The sequence below is a fragment of the Cavia porcellus genome, unplaced genomic scaffold, assembly GCF_034190915.1.
Source record: "Cavia porcellus strain 051 isolate PalLab524CR breed Dunkin Hartley unplaced genomic scaffold, mCavPor4.1 scaffold_11, whole genome shotgun sequence".
Lineage (NCBI taxonomy): Eukaryota > Metazoa > Chordata > Mammalia > Rodentia > Caviidae > Cavia > Cavia porcellus.
This window is the reverse complement of record NW_026947494.1, coordinates 81,617,110-81,634,622: the sequence shown is the minus strand read 5'-3', so window position 1 is coordinate 81,634,622 and position 17,513 is coordinate 81,617,110. Positions and strand designations below refer to the sequence as shown.

The window sequence follows — 17,513 nt, the reverse complement described above, 5'->3', positions numbered from 1 at the left end:
GACATGGTCTCATTGTATAGTTCAGGCTGGCCTTGAACTCCTTGTGTATATCCCAATTTGGCTCAAACTCATCATGATCCTCCTGCCTCAGCCTCCCAAATGCTGGGATTACAGGTTTGCAAAAGCATATCTGGCTTCCTAAATAATTTTTATGAAGTTAAAAATAAGAAAACATTTTCAAGAGGGATGATACACTTTGTAATCCCAGCCCTCAGAAGGCTGAGGCAGGAGGATGTAAGTTCCAGAATAGCCTAAACTATATAGCATAAATTCAAGTCCATCCTAGGCTAAATATTAAAACCTTGTCTCAAAAAAAATTTTTTTTTACCGGTATCAGGGATTGAACTCACAACCACAGACTTGCAAGGCAGGCGCTTATGCCGCTGAGCTAAATCCCCAGCCCTCAAAAAATTTTTTAGTAAAAACAGCCAGGCATGATGGCACATGCTTGTAATGTTAGACTTGGGAGGTTAAGGCAGTTGGGTCACTGTGATTTTGAGGCCAGCCTGGGCTACATAGTGAATTCAAGGCCAGCCTACACTATATAGTAAGACAGAGGGAGGGAGGGGGAAAGGAGAGAGGGAGAGAGAGAGAGAGAGAGAGAGAGAGAGAGAGAGAGAGAGAGAGAGAAAGAATCTTTTAACTAAAACAAATTGAAAATTATTTAGTATTAAAAGTAATACATTGGACCTAGTAATAGCTAAATGAAAATATAGCTAAATTACTATCTAAACAGTGTCTAAAACATCAAACTTCTAAAACAAACAAATGTGAACTTAGGGGTTCCATTTTCCCCACTTTAGGCCATCACTACCTCTTTTTTTTTTTTTTTTTTTTTTCTTTTTTTCTTTTTTTGGAGACAGGGTCTCAGTAAATTGCCAGGGCTGGTCTCAAACTGACATGTCTCCAGCTTCAGCCTCTCAAGTAGCCTAGGATTACAGGTGTGTGCCACCACACTGAGCTCCTGGTTCTTTTATAATTTTTATGAACAATTATAACAACAAAAATTGTGGTTGTTCTGTTTCCTGTTGCTTGAAATGAATCATGCCCTGTTTGTGACATTGAGTACTGTTGGTTGTGGTAAGGCCATTTGGATTTTCTCTTTTGCATTTGCTGAAATGCAAATGTGGTCATGAGTTGATGGGGAAAAAGAAGGCAGTGGGGCGCAGAGGTCCTAGAGACAGCTGAGTCCACATTAAAGCCGCAGGTCACCTGAAGCCTCCATTTTCCCATCTTTAAAATAGGGATATGAGGACTGGGAATTTAGCTCAGTGGCCTAAGCACCTACCTGGCAAGCGTGAGGTTGTGAGGGTTGTGAGTTTGATCCTTGGTACCAAAAAATAAAATAAAATAAGGATATGAGAGTTCATAAAGCATTGTTAAGAATTAGATGAGAGCTGCAGGGATGGTGGGGAAGGGGGAAGCTAATTGTAGTAATTGGAGATGAAGACACAGTCACTGGATTTCTCCTGGGTGGCCTAGGGGAGCTTAAAAGAGTTGCCACCCTAATTTCCTGATGGTAGAGAAGGATATAACCATCAATGAGATCGAAGATACCTTCTGGCACTTTTCAAACCAGGATGCCATCAGCATCACCCTCTTCCACCACTGAGTATATCACAGAGGTGGTTCAGCATGCCCTCAGTGCCCAGCAGCACTCCCTTCCAGTGGTCCTGGAGACCCCATCCAACGAGCACTCCATCCTGTACAGGGCCAAGGGCATGTCGCTGCTGAAGACCTGGGCTGGGGCCACCCCAGCCCTGCAGCTCCCCCAGCATGGCCAGGCCTCTCCCAGCCCCATCCCCCCACTGCTGGATGGGTGATGCTTCTAGGCCACTGGGGACCTGCTGTTAAAACCAGCCTAGTTAGGGATAGCAAGCCCAGCTATCTTCTCTCTCCTCTACTTACCTCTTCCCTGTGCTGTTCTTCAGTGTCACTGTCAATGTTAAGTTCAAGTAATATTCTTGTTTCTCTAGCTCAAAAAAAGAATGAAATGAGATAGTACTGGAGAAAATAAAAACCTCAGTACTTCTGCTATCAGGACCTAGAAAGGGAGGCATAGGCCTCACAGGCCTAGAGCCAGCATCACAGTAACCTTGGAATGTCTGGATTTGTCAGGCAGAGTTGACACAGGCCTTCCAGGAAAATAGAAGAACACACAGAAAATCCACAGACATCCTGGAGCAGCTGTAAAACCTCCACGTGCGGGGGCAGAGGCAGGGCAGCGAAGGGTGAGGTGGGCGCCCTGGGCAGACCAGCTGGGACCAGGTTTGTGCTGCCTTACTCTGCTTTCCCCAGCCACGCTGAGGCTGTATGGTCAAAGTTTTACATCAGGCAATTCCCGAGCATGACACATAGAGCACAGTGCAAAGCAGGGGGAGACTCTTGGCAGGAAGAGTCTAAGAAGGACAGCGGGCTTTTGCGGTGAAGTGAAATGGAGACATCAGCAAGCCAGTACAGGACTGCTGCTGTGTCCAGCTGCTCAGTGCCACTGAGCTGTGCAGTCGGGGACAGTCCAGATCCCTGGAGCAGACAGGCTGTGAGGACAGAGTTCTTGGTCCAGATGGACACACTCTGTAGTCCCTTCAGTGGACAAGCTATCAGGACAGAGGACACTGTAGCAAGGTTCCTGCCCAGGTCCCTGAGCCGACAGCCCAGCAGGTTACACCCCACAGTGTGGAGGTGCGCACCTCCTGGCTCCCTGAACATGTGTGCCATTAGCCCTGGCCGCAGCTGGGCTTTCCATTCTGTTTAATATCTGTATTCCCTTAGCAGAACCATACTCTCTTGCTTACTATAGCTGTGTTACATGTCTTGAAGTTGGGTATTGTAAGTCCTCCAGTTTTGTTTTTCAGTATCATCTTGGCTATTCTAGCCTTTTGTTTTTCCATATAAACTGTAGGATCAATTTGTTGATGATGCACAAAAGAGCTTTGCTGGGATTCAGACTCTACACTGAGTCTATAGATGAAATTGGAAAAATCTGCAACACTTTTGAAATGTTCTTATCCATGGTCATGGAATTTTGATTTTACAGTGGGACCTTGGTTCACAAACATGATTCTTTCCATGATTCTGGTCACAAACGGAGTTGATGAGAATCCACTGAAATTCAGTGCTTATGTTGACCTCATGGGGAAATCAGACTTGGTTGTCATCCAGGTCAGTTTAGGACTAGAATCATGGACGAAATCTGGTTCATGAACCAAGGTACTGTTGTATCTTCTGTGATTTCTTTTAGTAGAATTTTTTAGTTTTTTTCAGAGAGATCTTGTAAAATTTTGTACAATTTATACCTAAATACTTCCTTTGTTTTGTGTTAACATGAATGGTATTGGGTTTTTTATTTCAAATTGCTCATTGCTAGTACATAGGAGCACAATTGTGTTTTGTACATTAACCATGCATCTTACAGCCTTGCTATAATCATGTAGTAGTCATTATCAAATACACAGTGACATAGAATTGCTACTTTAGAATTTTTCTATATAGGAAAGTATGTCATCCATGAACAATGACAGTTTTATTTCTTCTTACTCAACCTCTATACCATTCTAAAAATTTATTTCTTAAAATTTTTAATTATTTATGCATGCATAAATGCTGAAGATTGAATCCAAAATCTCTGTGTACTATATAGACCTTTTATTTTCTTTTTTTGGTCTTGTGCAGGCAAAAAAGCTTCTAGTATTATGTAGAAAGCAGCTATGAAGAGACTTCCTTGCCCTGTTCCTGATCTTAAACCAATACCATGCAGTTTATCACCTTAAACTTGATGTTAGTTGGAGGAGTTTTATTATTGTTCCATCTAGTTTAGATAGTATCACTTAGGAAGAAAAAAACATTAACTCTCTTGTACTTTCTTTTTTGTCTTTTTGAGACAGGGTTTCACTGTGCAGTTCAGGCTGGCCTTGCACCGGAGCTCACGGTGACCCTCCTGCCTCAGCCTCCCAAGAGCTGAGAGTACAGGCACGCGTCACTCTGTCCAGTGGCTTCTGCAATTCTTCCACTGCCCTTTTCTTTTATGGTACTCTGTTATCTTGGCTTCTGTATTCCGCTTTAAGATTAGTAGCATTTTTGTTTCATAACCATAATTAAGCCTTGTACACTTTGTCTACAAGTTGATTCTTAAAGATAAAAACCAATAAAATAAATCACATAAATATTTTTCACTGCACAGGAAAATATTGTACCACAGTTCGATGTCCTTTCTTCTGTGATCATTTTCATGAAATTTTTTAAATGAAATTTTGTGCTGACCTTTATTTTTTATTTTATTTTATTTTTTTTTTTTTTGCATTGGCTAAACTGTAGCTAATTTTCCCCCTAACTCCTTGAAAATTGTATCAAACCATTGAGTTATCCTTTCCTTCTGTAACGCTCCTCTTGCAAATGCCGGCCTTCTGGTGCCCCTCCCCTCCTGGGTACTGAACCCAGGGACTTAAGTGACTAGTGACTAGGTAAGTGCTCCTCCGCGGGGTGCTTCCCGGTGACCCAGTTTTGATTTGCCGCTTTACTGTCAGCTATTGTCTTGAGACTCTTCAGGTATTAATTGGCTAGGTTGATTCAAACTACAGATGTTTTTGTAGATGTTCTGTACCAAGTTGAAGGAGCTCTCCTTCATTCCTAGTTTTCTGAGAGTTTTTATCAAAATTGAGTTGTAGATTTTGTCAGTTGGCCTTTCTATAGCTATCCAATTTTTAAAATTACATATTAATAGATTGTATTAGCTGATTTTTGAATATTTGAACTAGCTTTACATACTTGGAATAAATTCCATTAGATGGTATATAATTTTTTATGCAGTGTGTCAGACTTGCTAGTGGAATCAGTAATAATGGCCTTTTTATTTTTGCTATTACTAATTTGTATCTTTTCCTTTTTATTTTTGGTTAACCTAGTTGAAGTTTATCAGTTTTTATTGATTTTTTTCAAAGAACCAGATTTGGGATTTACTGATTTTTATTTTCTCTATTAATTTTGTTTACAGTTTCTTTGATTTCTGCTATAATTTTTGCTGTTGCTTTTATTCTTCATATTTGATTTAAATTTATTCTTGGCCTTGTTTCCTAAAATGAAAACCAGATGATTTATTTTAGATCTGTATTTCCTACATTTGCATTTAATGCTGTAGATTTCCTCCAGGTACTGCACTTTTGCTGCATACTATACAAATTTTGATATATTTTTATTTTCATTTGGTTCAAAATATTTTTTAATTTCTCTTGAGAACTCTTGAGTTATTTAATCTCCACATGTTTTGGGCCTTTCCAGCTCTCTTTGTATTATTGATTTCTAGTTTTAATTTCTTTGTGGTCTAGGAACTTGTTTTCACATTGCTTAAGGATCTGTTTCGTGGCCCAGGCTGTGGTCCTTCTTGGTGGGTGCCCTGCGTGACTTAGGGAAAATGTGCATTCTGGCCAGGTGTGGTGGCCATGCCTATATTCAAGTGTTGTTGCGAAGACAGGGGGTTCACAAGTTTGAGGCCGGTCTAGACTTACTTAGAGACCTTGACTCTAAGTAAATAATGACAGGAATGTACATTCTGCTGTTGAACAGAGAAATCAATAATATCAGTTAAATCCTATTGGTTGATGATGCTGTCAGTTCAGCTGTACTTTGACCAGTTTTCTGCCTGCTAGGTTGTCCACTGCTGATAAAGAGTACTGAAACCTCTTACTGTATAGTGAATTCATTTATGTCTTCTCAGTGTTTCATCTATTTGCCTCATGGATTTGATGCTGTGTTGTTAAACACATCACACATTCAGGATCATTGTTTTCACAGTGAATTGAATTTAGTGGATGTTTAGTTTTTGTTTTTGCAATACTGAGATTTGAGCTCAGGGCCTTTGCACTGACCTACACCTGTAGCCTTTTTATTTTTTTGAGGCAGGGTCTTGCCTCAAAAAAAAAGACACAGTTACCCAGGTTAAACTCAAACTTGCCAACCTTTTGCCTCAGCCTCCCAGGATCACAGGCATGCACCATCATGAGTCTCTGTCTGGCTGTCTGTCTGGTTGTCTGGCTGTCTGTCTGTCTGTCTGGCTTTCTTTTTTAAATTTAATTGATGTTCTACTCAGTGCTACTTTGTAGCTGGGGCTTTGCCTTCCTGCCTTCTGCTTAATGTTCAGAATGCTCACATTCTCTGATTGCTTTTCTCAATGTATCAAGTCTGCTTATTTTTAAATGTTTCTAGTGGTGTCCTAGAGTTTGCAATTTGTATTTATGACTAATGAAAGTCCACTTCCAAACAGCACTGTCATACTTCTCAGGTAATGCAGACACCTTATAAGAGTGTTCCTGATTCCTTCTCTTGTCTCTTAGGATATCACTGTCATTCACTTCTTCACTTGCCTGCAAGGTAAACCATTTAATACATTACTGTTATTATATAATCAAGTTATTAGAGCACTAGTAGCTTGTTTAGAGTAAGAAACATAAAAAAGATTTTGTTTTGTTGGGGTTTTTTTTTTTTAAGTGATGCATCTAAATACATTGCCCAGGCTGGCCTTGAACTGCTGGGCTCAAGTCATCCTCTTGGCTCAGTCTCCCCAGGTAACTGGGATCACAGGCACATGTTTGCCACCCCTGAAATATGTAAGATTTTATTTTACCTTCATGTATTCTTTTCCTAATGCTCTTTTGGTTTTCATGTAATTCAAGATTTTTCTCCCATTTTACCACTTTTAGCTAGCGCCCTTCTGCTTCCAGACCTACCCTGCAGGTCTGTGAGTAGATACATGAGTTGTATAAACAGACGATTATCAGAGCAGGACTCAGTGCTGCAGGATCCTCTAATAAGAACCTGTTGACTGGGCACAAAGGGAAAGCAAAGATCCAGCTACGAAGTAGCAGTGATTGATTAAAAAACAAACAAAAATAAAAAGCCGCCTCCAATGCAACCCTGGGAGTGATGACTCCAGCTAGGGGTCCTCTCCCGAGAAGGAACTCCACCGGGAAGCTGAAGTCCACACTGTTCTATAACAGTGAGAGATGTCTCTCCTCCCTTCCTTGCCCAGTCTGTCCTGGCTGTCCCAGAAGGCCTCACTGCTGACCTGTGTCCAGCATGTCTCCAGTGGGGCTCTCTTATGCCTGCAGGAGGTGAGGCTGAGAACAGGGAACCTCACAGGTGCGGCTGAGTCAGCTGCACATGTAGTCTCAGAAGGCTGACTAGTGAGTGCGCTCCAGCAGTGGGCTCCAGCAGAGCCTGGACCGTTCTGAGGACAGAAGCAGCAGAAGGTGTGCAGCACTCCTAGGAGAAGAAGCTTCCATGAGAGGGGGGTGCGCACTCCCGGCGGCGGACTCCCCCTCTTGTCATCTGCATGGTACTCAGCTCCCGGTGTGTGCGCATTTCTTTCGGGGTTACCTTCTGAGGTGCGTTGATTTTTGCTGTGCTGATTTTTCTTCCCTCACACTGCTCATGTCTTTTTCCCCACATCTTAATCCACCCCTCCTCTGTGGCTGGACACCGTATGTTCTGCTGTGGGACTGGACACAGTGAGTCCACTTACGACACGGCTCTGGGAAAGAGTGGCAAAGTGCTGCTCTCCAGCCAGGTTTCAGCCTCTTGATAGAAGAAAAAGAACTGTGACCCCAGTTCCTTCCATTACAAATTGAGGGGGGCAAGGGCTAATTGTGAGAGATTTCTGTCATAGGACGAGCAGAAAAAAGGCTTTTAAAAGCAGCTGGAAGGCAGGCCAATGAGGGTGGAGTCACCTGGCAAAAACTGTTGCTTTTTTTCTTTCTGATGTTCATGTAAGTGAATGTTCTTGGCAATAACTGATTAATCGTGTACTTCCCAGCCATCCTCTGAATTCATTTCAGCTTGCCCTGAATGATTCCCAGTGGTTTGGAGAGCCCATATTCCCTCAACTCTTGCCTTATTCGTTAACTCAAAGGAAATTACTTAATTCCATATAAATATAAGTGCTGTTAACACCCACAAATATCCAGAGTAAGAAGGAACTTTAATTAGTACCAGCTTATTTTTATTAATTTATTTAGCAGTTGTTTTCCAGGCATTGCTATGAACCAGCCTGCTGCTGGTGTGCAGGCCTGGCGTGGGGGACGCAGCGTTGTTCAGAGACACAGCTGCTTGGTTCTCCCTGAGCCTCCTTCTGCTTCTGCCTATTATGAATCAGCTGACACCTCTTTCTAGATGCATTATAAGACTTTATTGACTTTACATTTTATACCTTTGATCCTCACTTTTGATTAGATTTGTAAGGACAATATTATGATCTAAGGCAGCCTTTTCAAAATCAAGACCTATTATTCTACATTTTAAGCAGTCTTTTCAAGTCTGCATTGCATGAATGCATTTTAATAAACCAAGCCTTCTAGTTCTTATAATTCAGATAATTTTTTTCTTCATGTTTATTCTAGTAGGTAGTAACCTTTTGTTTCAAGAATGGGAATAAAGCTAGACATAGTGACACATGCCTGTAATCCCAGGACTGTGGGAGACTGACACAGTAGGATCGAAGATTTGAATCCCAGCTGGGGAACTCAGAGAAACCTTGTCTCAAAATATTTAAAATGGTCTTGGGGATAGGTAGCTCAGTACAAAGGCCCTGGATTTGATCTCCAGTACCAAAAGGAATAGGGAGCTAAGGATATACCCCAGTGGTCGGGTGCTTACATAGTATGCACAAGTCCCTGGATTCAGTCCTCAGGACCACTATCAATAAATAGATAAATAGACACTGAACAGGCAAGAAAGATCAGGTACAGGTACCTGATGTCTACTCTGCTTACTTAAGGTCCAGACTGCTCCACTGATCACTAAAGGCTGAAAATGTTTTCAAACTTTGGAAATAATTTATCTCTCCATGCCAAAACAATGCAGTTATTAGCAGTCTGAGGCATTCTGAATGTGGATATGAAAACCTGCATAAACTATTACCATAGATCTCATTGATGAATTTTGTTTTACAGTACTAGAGATCAGACTCAAGGGTGGTCTACTACTGAGTATATCCTCTCCCCTTTTTATATTTTATTTTTGAGAGAGGGCCTCACTGAGTGGCACAGGCGGACCTCAAACTTGCCATCCTTCTGCATCAGCCTTCCAAGTTGCTGAGTTTATAGGCATGCACTACCACACTCAAGTTAAATTTTCAAATAAATGCTTGCCAATAGGACTTTGCTATAGCAAATAATTGGTGTACTCCAAAGTTCCTCATAGGTATAAAAAGTAAAGAATAAGATATATGCAGCTTTTTTATATTTTGATTCTCAATCTATTAAGTTTGTCAGGAATTTTATCTTTCAAAGAAAATGAAAATCTCCTTGGTTTGTATTTATCTAAATGTCCATTCTGTCATTCTTCCCTAAATAAAATTCATTACTTAAAAAAAAAATCCAAGCTGGAAATGGTGGTCCCCAGCATTTGAAGGCTGAGGCAGGAGAATTTCCAATCTGAGGCCAGCCTGGGCTATGCAGAAAAACCTTGTCTCATAAAACAAGAACAAAGCCAAAAAGATCTTTGACTATCTGGTGATTGTGTAGACAAATTTTAAAACTTACTTTTCATTGCCATGATTTTATATTTGCCATAAGTGGAAATTACAAAAAGCTCAGGAACATTTAGGTAAACTCACAAGTGAGGGTAAAAAAAAATTTTTTTTTTTTTTTTTTTTTTTTTTTTTTTTTTTGTACCGGGGATTGAACTCATGACTGTGTGCTTGCAAGGCAGGTGCTGGTGCCACTGAGCTAAATCTCCAGCCCTGAGGATAAAAATTCTAAAGCCCTTCGTGTCATCTGAGCTCCTGGGCAAAAGCTCCTCTGAGGGTCTGGCTTTCCTCTCCCTCCACCCTAGGCACTGTGGTTGGTGTGGATGAGACCACCGCTTTCTCCTGGCCTGTGTGTGACCACTGTGGCAACGGGCGATTGGAACAAAGGCTGGAAGACAGGTGAGCTTCACATGGGCCTGAAGCCCCAGGGCCCTGACGAGCACGACAGCAAGCCAGCCCTGCGGTCCCACAGCCTTGCTGTCTCTGGTGGCTTCCCCAGGTGGCAGCCCTAGCTGAAATGCTGCAAGAAGCCATGGAGCTGATGGGTTTTCTAACAGGGAGTTCTGATGTTTTTGCAGCTCCTCCTGGTTTTGCACTCAGCTTCTTCATTATCAGTCAGGGGTGGGGGTGGGGAGGACATATAAATAGTGAGACACACATGGTGCCTGCACAGTATTCCTGTGCAGTGGTGTAAACTTGTCTAGGGATCAGTGAGCAGCTACCAATGAGCTGTCCCTTCCCTGCCTAACATTTCTGCCAGCTCCTCCTGTCCGCCAGGTCACAGTAGGGCTGAGTGTCCATGCAGTCCGTTCCTTTGGAATTAGCTTCCTGACTTCCCAAATGGACTTTGTCTTATGACAGACAGAAAGAGCACACTCATTGTTTGCCTGCTGCTTTTTAATTTCCTCCCTTTTTTTTTAGTACTGGAATTGAAGCAGGGTCTTTAAACTGAACTACATCTCCAAGCCCATCCTATTTTATTTTTTATTTTGAGACAAGATCTTGATAAATCACTAAATTTCCCATGTGAAGCTCAAACTTGTGACCCTCCTGCCTCAGCCTCCCGATGTGCTGTGGTTACAGGTATGATCACCATATTCAGCTCGCTTCCTCAGAAGTGAGGAACAAATGTCCTCTGGATACCTTTGGGTTAGTAGCCTAATGTGTACCAGGTCATCACTGAACTGTGTGCAGATCCAGTGGGAAGCAGCATGGGTGCAAAGACCCGGTGGCTAAGCAGGCCTCCCATCCTCCCAGAGGGCCTTGCTTCACTTCCTGGGAGTCTTGCTCCACTTGGCATGTAATTGATGCATACCTCTATGACTGCCTGGGTCCCCAGAAAGCCTCCCTTCTCTGTCGCCTTAGCCAGCATTCATCCCTCAGAACAGGCCCAGTCCCTGGCTGATCTCAGGAACTTGGTTCAGAACAAAACTCTCCTTTCTCACTCTGCAAACACACGTGGTTAGAGAAGTGTCTGCCTGCACCAGATCTCCTGCAGTGCATTTGCTTCTCTCCCCATGCATCTGCACACCCCAGAGGCGCCTTTTCCTGTGGCGACTGTTCCCGGGTGGTTACATCTCCTGTTCTCAAGAGGCACCTGCAAGTCTTTCTGGACTGCCACACCCTGCCCCAGTGCAGGGTGAAGGTCAAGGTAGGAGCCAGGGCACATGTGTGGTCTTCCCTGGGTGGGACTCACAGGCAGACCAGAGCACCTCTGCGAAGGTGGGGGAGACGCTGTACCAACACACTCCCCATTTACTCCAGACTCAAGCCTGAAGCGCTGGTGAGGAGATAGGCAGTTTAGACTTCCTGGTTAACTTCCAGGATGGGAGTTACTTAGCAGGAGCGCTCGCTGCCCTGGTGAGGGCTGACCCAGCCCCATTTCCCTGTTACTGCAGCTGTTGCAGAGCACCATTTCTTCACTGCTGAGGTTTGCTGCCTGCGAGGATGGGGTAAGTCAGGGGCCCAGCGAGGTGTGCATTCTCTACCTGACCCTGAAGGAGCCCCTCTGCCGCATATGTGCAGTTACAGCAAATCCCACCACAAAGTGTCATGTCGCTCCCATATTGAAACATAGATACAAATGCCCTCTTAGTTTGGTGAAAGCCTTTCCTCTATAGAAAGGAAATTATTTCCAGATCAACCTTGCAGTAGACACAGGAAAATGTTCCTGTGGCTTTGATTATGGTAGCACAGCCTGGAGACTGGAGCCCCACTGCCCGGCTTCATAGTCATGGTACAGAATTGCCTGAGGTACATTTCAGTTTTTGTTCCTGTGTGATTGCAAATGTTGCTACAATTCCTCACACTCATTTGCCTGCCTTGAGTTTCTGCAGTAAAGCTTAGTAAATCTAGTGTGCGCCTCTGAGAAAACAGTCCCTGAAGTATTTAATTTATGGGACAAAGGCAGTTTCTGCATTGTGAATTTCTTCATGAATGCAACCTCTGTCCTTAAGATGCCACCTATCTTGTTAGAATCATTTAAAAGCATTACAGGCAGCTTACATTATAAAACTACTAAACCTGGAGAAGGGCAGCAAGTTGCAGGTAGCAGGGCCGGAGCTCGGCTGAGAGACGTCTGTATCAGAGTCTGCCTCCCAGGAGCTGACTCGGGCCAGACTCCTGGACATGGGGAGAGGTAAGGCTGATCATTCCCTGACCAGCTCTGGCCCATTAAACAGAAGTCGTCTTCTCCTCATGGCCATGAGCAAGCTCTCATTCCAATCAGATTATGTGGTGACTTATCCATTCTCTGGGGCCCTGCTCAAGGCTCTGTCTGCTCTCTCCAACCCTGGCCAGCCCCTGCCCCAGCCCTGCAGTCAGTGGGACTGCAGCCCTCTCTTACAGAATAGCAGCTGACCCTCTTTCATGTAGGCCAAGGCTATCAGACTTGAGATTAAATTGGAATGTGGATAGATCTATGGGCAGAATCTCTGAGATCCCTGGCCTCAGCCACATTTCTCAGCCCTGGCTTCCCAGAAGCATGGTTTTCAGAGCCCTGAAGAGTTTCTGTCCCTGTAAGATTAAGCCCACCAGCTTTAAAGCTCCTCAGGGACCCTGTACTCCAGCTTGGCGCCTTTACCTGAGCTGTGTGCCGCTGCTGCACAAATAGGGACTGAAGCCTAGGCCAGGCTGTAGAAGGGTGCATATGCAAGTCTTTCCTGGTTGTGCAAAAGTCAGCATTCACCACAGGCTAAGCACTACACTCACCACTCTCCTCACATGCGTCCCTGTTCAGACTCCCTGCCATCCTGGGGGGCAGGATCCACCTTCCGCCATTGCGGAGCATGAGGCTCACTGCAAGGGCATCTCACAAAGGCCCACAGAAGTGATCTTCTGGCAGAGTTTGTGGTCCAGATGGGAACTCATGACGAGAATTTACAGGAGTTTCCATGTTGCATAAGTGATGAGACAGCCATGCTTGTTGGCTGATTCCTTGTCTCCTTTCCTGCCTTTTGACCACCCAAGGTTGATAGGTTGGAGGTTTCTAAGATGGGCAACAGGCATTGAGCAAATGCTACAGATGGTAAAAAGGGATTTCAGGGAACAAATCTCTTGAGAATGTTGAGAAAAAGTGCTAGAAACACTCTTGCTTGAGAACTCATAAATTCAAACCCCTGCCTAAGCTGGACGTGGTGGCACATGCCTGTTGTCTCAGTACTTGAGAGGCTGAGGCAGGAGGACTGTGAGTTTGAGGCAGCCTGGGCTATGTAGTGAGGGCCAGGCCAGTGTGCACTACATAGCAAAACCCTGTCTCAGAAAAAAACAAATAATAAAACAAACCCCACATCTAGACAAACCAATAACCGAGCACCCCTTGGTGTGGCACACAGCTGCAGTCTCCAGGTGACAGCTAGGCCCTGCAGGCTGGTGACCCTCCGGTCCCTGCAGTGCTCAGGAAGGCAGGCCGGTGCTTTCTCCAGAAGCCTGAAGTGGTGGATGATGCGCAGTGTGGCCTGCTGATCCCAACCCTCTCTTAGAGACCTAGAGCAGACCCTGCCACCTCCCTGTGATTTCCCACTGACTGAGATGCCTTGTTCCTCTCACACATTTCACTTCTCAATTAAAATGTTACTAGAGGTAAAGCCCCGCTTATAAAGAGCTCAAGAGGAAGTGCATGAATCGTGTGAATGTAAGTGCACGTGTCTGGCATGCATGTGCACACATGCCTGTGTGTATCCGTGTACATACATATATGTGCTATGTGAGGGGCTAGGGTGTCATAGACCCAGGAGTCATCTTTGCGAGTGCTGTGGTCTCAGAGCCCACCCCCCTGGATTGAGAGCACGTTCCACACCTAGAGGGACATGTTTTAGGGAACACCTTACCCTCTCCTAACTGTCCTTGCCATGGCTAATCAGAGCTTTGCATCTACTTTGAAGAGGACCCGAGAGAAGATAGCTATCAAAAGGTTTGTGCGTAGACATAAAGAGCAATTTACCAGTCTGGATTCTGTGAGTTCTGGGGGATGAGAATACACATTTACCAAAATCCAACAGAATCAAATTAGGACTTTCCACAAGAACCATTCCCTGGAGCAGACACACTGCTTCTGGTTAGTGTGCATGAGTCTTAAGATATATACCTTCACTGTTGTGGTCAAGCTGCAGATGTAAAAACAAAAGGATTGGCTATCGTATCACTTCTCAGTGGTACCGTTATAGTGGTCTGGAATTTATAGTTTGTCCCCTTTCAGGAAAAAAAGTAAGGATCTGTGTACAGTGCAGGTTTTACAGATAGACACGTATCTCATGTATCTGCAGATACATATTCATATGAATAGTGCATGTGAATTTGCTGGCACAGTTGTAACCTTACAATCTTAATTTTCCCCAAATATAAAAGATGTACAATTTCAACTCAACTTACAGGCAGTGGAGCCAAACCTAGCACTGTAAGTAGCCCCCCCGCCCCATACTGGGAATTGAAACCAGAATCTTTTTCTTGGGTTATCTCTCTAGCCTATTTTTAAATTTTGAGACTCACTACATTGCCAGAGACGGGCTTGAATTTGAAATTCTCCGGCTTAAACCTCTTGCCTCGGCCTCCCACAAGAAGGTGCTACCACATGTGGCTTGGGACTTTTTTTTTTTGAATGACTTGTTTTTGAAGTCAAAGTTCCTATAGTTTTACCTCAGAGTAGCATAGCAGTGCCGAGGCCAATCTTCATGCTCACACAACATGCAAGGTTAGCTAAAAGAGTAAGAGACATTGAAGAACTGTTCAGCTTTCCTGTGTCCTCCCAGAAGGGAACGGTGACCCCGTATTCTACAGACTGGTACCGTCCTCCAGCGCGGCAGCCTCAGGGCTGTCCTGTGCACTGCCTTCTCTTCAGGGTCAGGCACGTGGGCTTGTTGCAAACCGAGCAGGGATGAGGGCCGTGGACGCACCATCTGGGCCACAATGCACGTGCAGGAGGCCTCGTCTCTGCTGTCCGTGTCTCCTCCTGCCTTGACCAGCAGCCCTCACTCTCACCTTCTCCATTAAGTACCCATTTGAGATTGTATTTTTTTTTTTTTAACCAAAGAAGACAGAGATCCTTACAAATCACCGTAAGTAAGCCAGGCGTTTCACACCAGGCCTGGGAACAGGTGGGAAGATGAAACAGTGTAACAGGTGAGGAAGTGAGTTGGCATCACAGTCATGTTCACACCCACACTGACCCCTTATGCTTATTGCTGCAAAACCAATCATCTCAAAACAGTGGTTTCTACATTTATTCTGCTTATACGCCAGCAATTCAGGCAGGACTCCAGCAGGACAGCCCATCTCTGCTCCACTGGACATCAGTTAGTGCCCCGAGGGAGGGCTGAGCTCACAGAAGCTCCCTTCAGTCCCCAGCTGGGGCTCTGACTGAACTCCCTCATGGCCCTCGTCTGAGTGCAGAGAGCCATCAGAACCCTGGCATCTTTCCTAACCAAGCTTGGGACATTATTTGTGTCTGTTTTGTTGCACCTTGTTCTGCAAGAGTTAATCACTGAGGCCAGCCCAGACTCAGTGAGGGCAGTGAGACCCTTTTGTATGAAAAGGACACAAGGAGTCATCAACTGCTTTGGCCACATCATCTCACTTCTCCAGCTTCCAGGTCCTTGGCATGACACATTAATGACAGAGGGGCCAGCGAGAAAATATGCCATGCAGAATGCTGCAGAGATGCGTGTGGTGTGTCCACACCTTGGGCTTCAGGCTCCCCGGAGGCCAGAGCTGTCATTTATCCCAAGTTTGAGCTCTTACTTTCAGACCCCACCTCCAACACAAATGCTGTAGGATTTGCTGTGGAGAGGCCACGTCGGAGGGGGAGCCTTGGCGCGGATGGGAACCGAGCCGCTGAGCGCCTGCGTTCTCATTTAGAGGTGAAACGTGCCCAAGGTTAAGAAAAAGCTTAGTCTTATTACTTCAGCACAGAAAGAAGCATTTAGCCCACAGAACAAATGAGATCCTCCTGAAGAGGGAAGTTTGGGGCAAAGTACCAGGAAATCCTTTGACAGGAAGTATTGCTAGATTGGAGAAGTGTCCGAAAGGAAGTGGGAGACAGCTGTGAGCCGCACACCGGCCCCAGCCCGCCCAGCTGGAAAACAGGCAGTGCCTTCACACGTCTTGTCCCCAGTTCTTTTCCTAGATCAGCTCATCGTGACATCCACTAAAATATTGGTATTTCACATGATACTTACTTCAGATACCAGAATACAGGATTATTTGCTCTAGTAAAGGGGGCTTTTATAGGCAGCACTTTATCACCTCTGCACCCACACCCCCCCCCCCAAAAAAAAACCACCTCACCATTGGAGCAGGGGAGGTCAGAGTCCAGGGAAAGGGCCTCTGCCGTGGCCTGTCCTGTTCTGTTGCAGGGAACAGAATGTCCAGGGCTAGCTTTATTTGCTTTAACCAGCATGCCTTTATCGCTGCAGAGTTACGAAGTGAAGAGTGTCCTCGGGAAGGAGGTGGGGTTGTTAAGTTGTTTTGTCCAGTCCATAACCACCCACCCAACCAGCTGCATTGGATTGGAGGAAATCGAGCTTCTGAGCGCAGGAGCAGCTCCTGAGGAACGCCTGCCGTGGCCGGTGGATCTGTGAACTTTGCAAGGGTGGGGGCTGTTCAGGTAGTTATTTGTTAACTATGGACAGAGCAAATAGATTTTATGATCTCAAAATAAAAGTTTAAGCTTTCCTGAGGGCAAATTTAAGATAGTTTTGTAAATTCTAAATTAAAATGTTTCCTATTTTTCATTACCTTTCTATAAAATTCATAAAATTGAAGAACATGTTTCTAAAGGTCAGCTCAGCCTGGAGTCTTATTTTGTATTTATCTTAGGCAGTAATCATCTGTCTGAAAGAATTATGTTGCAGTTGTAAAGTATTTAATTATTTACCATGATTCATCTTTTCCTTGTATTTGTTTTAACCCCTCCCCAAGAATACTCTGGAAAACTTAAAATTTTAGGTCCCATTTTGTGGAATGGTACAATAAATAAATGTCTGAGTTAAACATTTTGTATTTCAATATTTTGGGGGAAAATGTGCTGGTGAACTGTATCAAAGGTAAAATTGTTACCCTAAGTACACAAAATCTAACCAGTGTGATGGGGGATCTGTCACAGAGATACAAGGAGCTCTCTTTTACTGCTGTTTGATGGTTGTTTAGTTAGTGCAGACAGAACAAAGATTACACAGAGGTACAGCACTCAGTGGTCATTTGCTTTTGCTGGCAGAGATTTAAGTTACAAATCAATTCTCTTTGAACATAAATTTTTTTTCCTTACAGCAACATAATGACAGTCATGGTTAATTAATTGCACAAGATACACTTAGCTGCCAAGACTAAGAAAAGGTGCCCATTACCTAGTTTTCTTAAGGAAAAGCCAAATAGTTTTGTTTGGAGTAAGCCTAGAAAAACTACTGCTGGCAAGACAGCTAGTTCTAAGTGGCGCTGGGTTGTCTTTTCCATCTACACGAACACTCTGTCCTTACAAACACTTGGAAAATCTATTCCTTGTCTG

General features: G+C 44.3%; 1 protein-coding gene across 8 annotated transcripts in view; it reads left to right on the top strand.

Moving 5' to 3' along the window:
* Spidr (scaffold protein involved in DNA repair) overlaps positions 1-17,002 on the top strand; it is a 398,515-nt gene extending 381,513 nt beyond the window's left edge. For 4 of the 8 annotated variants that reach the window (XM_063258538.1, XM_063258540.1, XM_063258537.1 and 1 more), the window contains 4 exons: positions 9,823-9,916; positions 11,054-11,168; positions 11,416-11,469; positions 16,426-17,002. In XM_063258538.1, the coding sequence (XP_063114608.1) occupies positions 9,823-9,916; positions 11,054-11,168; positions 11,416-11,469; positions 16,426-16,590 (428 nt within the window). In that variant the 3' untranslated portion in view covers positions 16,591-17,002. Of the gene's footprint in view, positions 1-3,884; positions 4,164-9,822; positions 9,917-11,053; positions 11,169-11,415; positions 11,470-16,425 lie in introns of those variants that run through there. The other 4 variants (XM_063258539.1, XM_063258541.1, XM_063258542.1 and 1 more) reach the window with 4 other exon arrangements.
* The last annotated feature ends 511 nt before the right edge of the window (positions 17,003-17,513 follow it).